The 6,546-nt window shown below is 29.8% G+C and overlaps 1 protein-coding gene across 11 annotated transcripts in view; it reads right to left on the bottom strand.

The window, feature by feature from the left end:
• Positions 1 to 500: 500 nt before the first annotated feature.
• Positions 501 to 6,546, bottom strand: part of LOC106470776 (HMG box-containing protein 4-like) — a 79,776-nt gene continuing 73,730 nt past the window's right edge. For 10 of the 11 annotated variants that reach the window (XM_013931344.2, XM_022399415.1, XM_013931343.2 and 7 more), the window contains one exon: positions 501 to 5,527. In XM_013931344.2, coding sequence (XP_013786798.1) covers positions 5,360 to 5,527 — 168 coding nt within the window. In that variant the 3' untranslated portion in view covers positions 501 to 5,359. The remainder of the gene's footprint in view (positions 5,528 to 6,546) is intronic. The other variant, XR_002613128.1, reaches the window with a different exon arrangement.

Below are 6,546 nucleotides of genomic sequence, written 5' to 3'. Positions count from 1 at the left end.
AAGGCAGGGGCTTGATCCTACCCAGCCACTTCCCCGTGTACTTCACTTTTTAAAACTAACCTAAATCTCCTTAGCTGATTAAACCTTGTGAGATATCATTGAGATTATATAGTTACTTCAGTTTTATTTTATATAGGAAAATTTAGTTAGTTATGTAAACAAACAATAAAGCATGAATACGATTTTTTATACAGGGTGTAATGTCTTTATATTCATGCCTTTAGTTACCTATAATGCATAAACATGAATATGATGAGTTGGGAAGATTGAAAAGTTATACAAATAACTAAATCTTTTGTTTGATCGATCGTATTAAGAATGAAAATAAAAACATCTTTTTAATGTAATATTTAGATCATATCCTGCAGTTAAAATTACAATATTATTCTTTATGAATGTATCAAAGAACTTAAAATGCAGAAAAACAGTAACTAATAACTGATTTTTTTATATCTACATAGTATAGGAAAAGTAAAAATTGTATTCTTAATTAGTCAATCTGGTTGTTGCATAAAAACGTTTATTTACAAAGGAAAGAAAAATAATGTGGCACAATGAATGGTTTGTAACACAAGCACATAAGAGTTACATCTAAAAACTGCTGAATGAATAAGATAAGTCAGTTAACATGGAATGATACACATTGAACAAAACAATTAAATCCAACTACATGCAACGACAAAATATTAAACACAAATGATAATCATAAATAGCAGAAATTCTTGAAACTAAGTATTTATAACAAGTTTTGTTGACATTTTTCATCAAAACATCTGAAAAATAAAATTTACATTAAATGTAATTTTAAATCTAAAACATGTTAAAAACTGTCCTACACACATTATAAACTATCTCTACGATGTACTTTAACAATCCTTAAATGCTCAAAGCTATTATACATAAACTTTCTGTAACTTAAGTGTGCTACAACACTTGAACTGTAAGAACATTTGTACAAAGGCACACATTTCAATTCCCTGGATAAATGACATCTTATGGGTTAGATGTAGTGACGTGTGATCCAGATAAAAATCCCAGTTTAAAACTTCTTATTCCAAACATACAAAATACCTTGAAGACAGATTCTAAAAATGAAGGATTCAAATTAACCTCATTCATATCTCAGAAACAATAATGAAAGGTGCACAATGACGTAAAGGATTCAAATTAACCTCATTCATATCTCAGAAACAATAATGAAAGGTGCACAATGACGTAAAAGATTCAAATTAACCTCATTCATATCTCAGAAACAATAATGAAAAGTGCACAATGACATAAAGAAATCCAAGTTCATCAAAAATTCATCAAACTAATCAAATGTCAAATAGTAAGAGAGACGTTTAGAAACACACGGAATTTTTTTCCAATATACTGCTATGAATAAGTTGCAACTGAAAAATTATCTTTATTATCATTCGATCATTATATGTCTGCTGATAGCAATGTACAATACAAGCACAAAGTGGCAACTGAATATAAAAACACGCTGTAGCAATTATTGAATTGAATTATCTAATTTTGCAATTACCAAAAATTCAGTTACAAAACCAAGTCTGTAGTTTGGATTTCATACATTTTAAACAAACTTTACTGAATCACAGAATAAAATTCTTTTACAGATTAGAAAAAAACCTTTTGGTTAAGATAAACATCTTGAGGTTACAGTAAGGTAAAAAAAATCCATTTTTAAATATCCTTATGATGCCATACTTAATTATTCAAGGCACATTTTGAGTGAAGTTTAAAGAAAAAGTTTAGCTCATGGTCTGAAATTTTGTATCACTAAGAGGCTTAAGTTTAAGGATTATTTATTACAGTTTGAGCAGTTTATTTGAATTATTGTCTCTTCAATCCATCTGTAGTACCTCTTATCAATTTCTTGTAGTATTAGAGATCAAATCACTGGTATATTGTTGATTACTATTTATAGTTAGAATATTGAATACAAGCATTTTCTATATTTAAGTCCTGAAGAATTTAAAGCTTTGAAAATTTTAAGAAAAACTGATAATATTGTTGCTTACAAATTAGCAAAAGAAAATTGTATTATAATTTTAGAAAAAGATGATTATTCAATGAAAGCAGAAGATATCGTAAATGATTCTATTAAAATTGAAAAGCTGCATTATGATCTTAACAATAACAGGGAAGCTTAATTATAAAGATACCTACTGAAATAAAAAAACTATGATATTCTCAATGAAAAACAATATCTGAATATTAGATCATAAGGAAGTCATTCAGGTATTGTTTCAAGTTTTGGCTGAAATTCATAAAGGAATATTTCCTTTGCAAGCAATAGTTTCTAACATTGAAACCTACAATTGTGCATTAATTGGTTTCTTAGTTGAATTCCTTAAAGTAGTTTACCACCAATGAATACATATATAAAAAAAAGTTTTTTCTTGTGAAATAAAACATTTCAAGTTTGAAAGTAATGCACACTGTGCCAGTTTTGATGTAGAAACATTCTATATAAATATACCTTTAGAAGCTAAGTACTGATCTGATTTACATCCATCTATATGAGAAATCTGTGAATTTGAAATTAATGAACTTTGCCACTAGAAATTCTTATTTTCTTTTGAAGGGAAAGTTGTACGATAGATTGGCAGCATTGTTATGGGCTCAAGGTTGGTGCTCTCTTTAGCCAATCTATTTATGTGTTTTCAAGAAAGCCAATGGCTAGAAAATTGCCCACAACAGTTTAAACCCTTCTATTATTGGGGTATATTGATGACACCTTCACCATCCTCAAAAACTGCAATCAAGCTTTCTAATTATTCACTACTTGAATAACAGACATTATAGCATGAATTTCACTGTACATCAGTAGCATCCTATACTTTCATTTTTGGACACTTTAGTTACCAATAACAATGGCCAATTTGAATGTGAATTATACAATAGGAAAACATTCACAGACTTTGCAAGTTTCATTCCAAATACTCTTACAGAAAATTTAGTCGAAAATATATTCTCATCATGTATATAAATTATCTAGCATATATGAGATATTGCAAGAGAGTCTAATGACATCAAGGAATTCTTGTGTAAAAATAATTTTCCAATTTTTGTAATTTATAGAATATTTCGTAATTACTTAAATAAACAAAGTGACCGAATGTTTATTGTTAAGCACAAAGCTAGACAATGGGATATCTATACTGTGCCCACAACGGGTATTGAAATTCAGTTTGTAGTGTTATCAGTCTACCCTACATGAATAAATAGTCTTCAATCACTAAGAATGAGTTTTGAAAAACGTCATTTCAAGGGTGTATCCGTAAGTACAATTAAGATGTGTTTTTAAACTTAATTGTTACCTACAGTTTTTTCTTTAGAGTTAAGGACAAAATTATGATTTTACTTTCATCATTTGGAGTTCATACATTTACTGCTCCTTATTGTTAGCAAGGCTGTATTTGTTCTACTAAAAGAAAAGTGTTAATGTGAATTAAAGAATATGCTAACCCAAAATCCCCCAATAATTCAAGCAAACTTGAACATGTCCTAAGAGAATGAGGCATTGTTGTTCACTCCAATTGGCTTGAGATCTTAGAAAGGACCGATGATGAAAAAATGTGTGTGTGTGTATAACTGTCTAAGAAACATAAACTGTTCAAAAAAAAAGAAAAAAAGAGAGGAACTCCTATGTCACTATACAGTATGCAGTGAGAAAACATATTCAGAATAGATTTCTGATAACAAGTATGAGGAAGTGATGTGGCTGTAATGTTCTGTTTTTGATAAATAACTATAATTAAGAGAACAAAAGTGGGGGAAGACTGACTGAAAATAGATACGGCAGAAATTTCTTCATGTGATAAATGAAGATGTTTCTATTGCAGCTTTTCTTTGCTTTTGACATTTGCATTTTCACAGAATAAGGACCTGACTACTGGGCAAAAGCATACTTTTGAAATGACTTGAGAAAATGAGACCAACAATGAATTAAGATATTGAGGTAATGCTGACTAACCTTACATAAAGATCCTTATAAATAAGAAAGACTTATATAATTATCATCCAATAAGTATTTATTTACTTAAATTATATTAAAAATCTGCCCCTAGAAAAGAAAAAAGGACAAGTATGTTGTTTATGTAACTACTATGTGTGATCTAATTTGTTTCTAAACGTTTTCTGTAAATCATTTAATATTGATTGCATCTATCTTTCCAGGTGATTATGATTAAAATACACTCCTATATAAAGTTGTGGTTTAGGAGTATTAGTTATCATCACACATGAATATATACACTAATGTTCATTCTAATTTTTATTTGTACTAGGTAGACTAACAACTCCTCTGAGCACTACTTTCAAAACCATAAGTAGTTTCGGTTTCCATAAATTCCAAAAGCCATTCCTTTTTAAAAGCAGAAAAGTAATTTGTGATTGGCCTGTTGTTTTCAATGTGTAGCACCTGCCAGATTACTGCCAGCCCAGGCATGCAGTTTAGAGGAAACAGAAGTAATTTCAAATGATAGGTGAAGGAATCTAAAGTAGGTAAAATAATTAATTTGTTTCTTGACACTAAACAATGTTCATGATACCTGCTGAAAAGTTTCTCTTTCTAAAATTTTTATCGCTCCTGTCCCACCAAATTTTGACTTTGTTCTAAGACATCTACTTTCAATTAAGCTGGATAATTTTTCAATATTTTCTTCTCATATAAACTTAATATAAGCTCAATTTAATGAAAATAATACTAATGGTGGACAGTAAAAAGTTTCTTCTCCAAAGTTTCTAAATCTAGTCTTAACTTTCTATAGATATTAATATTATATTAATACTATAATATTTCAGGATAAACTTGATTTTGTGTTTCTAGTGAATAAAGTTGACTATAAATTGTAATTTTTACAGGCAAGCTTTTTTAATGCTACTAGCACAACAAAGAGGAGGGGCATGTTTCAACAATATCATTGAAACAGAACTATGTTAATAAACAATCTAACATCATTAGCAAAGAACTATTTTTTTTATCCAGCATGTTATAAATATCATAAAAATGAGTAAATTTTTATAAGTTGAGCACTTTCATCTTATTTTCTTGTTTTCTATAACTTAGCACAAATAGTTAGAACTTTTGATGTATCTTTCATTGGATGATTTTATACAAAACAGTACACAAACAATGCAGAAGTAATGAAGTTTACCAACTTACAAAACATTTTATGAATAAGTTATTTACAAAAACCCAACTTTTTCCACCTGTGCTTATTTCACAAAACTGGAAAGTATGTAACGTGTGTGTGTGTTTAAAACTGTTTCAGTTCAAATCTTGATTGAACTTCTTTCAAATTTAAAAACTGTACTGCTGTGGTGTTACCACTCCTTGTAATTAATTTTACAATCCTGGCATCACATAAGCAATATTGTCTAAGGTTTGTGCAAGAGATTTCTGTTCACATCCATTCAACTCAGGAACTTGGCTTGTAAGACACATCAATGGTCCAAGTGCACAAAGTGTAGAGTCCAACAATACTGACAAGGTTCCTGACACAGCTATTTGGCCCTAGAGATGTAAAATACAAATAACAATATCAACAAAAAAATATAGGTATATAGGTATAGCAATCACACTACAATGTTAATTTATTACACAAATTTGGATCTAATGTGTATCTTTTAATCTGCTTGAACTTCAAGAGATATTACTAAAATTATGACCAAAAATAATGTCAACAGAAAGGGTATACAAATGATGGTTTAAGGCAATTTAATCCCTAAGGACAGAGGTTTCTGATGTATTGACTGATGATACTAACTATTACTAACCACTTTATTACACAGTATTGTATGCATTTATTTATAACATAATGTTTTGGGACAACATAGGACTTACTGGTCTATCTCAGCTGTTCCATCTTCTAAACTAAATTAAAATAATTAAAAAACAAACAACCTTAAAGCAGACCTTATCATTCATATACCTATCACGCGTTTTCTTAAACTCACTTAAATGTACTGCCACTACAACATTCGAAGGCAACCCATTCCAAAGACCAACCAGCCTGTTAGAGAAATGAAATTGTCTTAGCTGAAGATGACTACTACCTTGCCAAAATTTATATTTGTGTCCACTAATCCTACTATTCCCACTGTTAAATATGAAAAAAGATAATGCATAAACACTATCAATTCCCTTTAAAATCTTAAACACCTCAATCACTTCTTCTTTTTTCAGGAGAAAACAATTAGAGATTTCAGCTTCTCCTCACATGACAACCCCTCCATCCCAGGCACCATTCTAGTAATGCTTCTCTGAACCATTTCCAACAATTCAATGCCTTTCTTAAAGTAAAGAGTCCAAGACTGAACACAATATTTCAAATGTGGCCTAACCAGTGACCTATACAATGATATTATAATCTCTTTAGATTTGTATTAAATATTTCTGTAGATAAAAGCTAAAATCCTACTTGCCCTACCACTAGCAACAGCACATTGCTTGGATGGATTTAGAGACTGCTCGGCTATTACATCAAGATTTCTTTCCTTCATAACACTGTTAAGGTTATTCCCATCCAAATT

The sequence above is a fragment of the Limulus polyphemus genome, unplaced genomic scaffold, assembly GCF_000517525.1.
Source record: "Limulus polyphemus unplaced genomic scaffold, Limulus_polyphemus-2.1.2 Scaffold4213, whole genome shotgun sequence".
Classification (NCBI taxonomy): domain Eukaryota; kingdom Metazoa; phylum Arthropoda; class Merostomata; order Xiphosura; family Limulidae; genus Limulus; species Limulus polyphemus.
The sequence above is the reverse complement of the archived record's forward strand: the minus strand, read 5'-3'. Positions and strand labels throughout refer to the sequence as shown.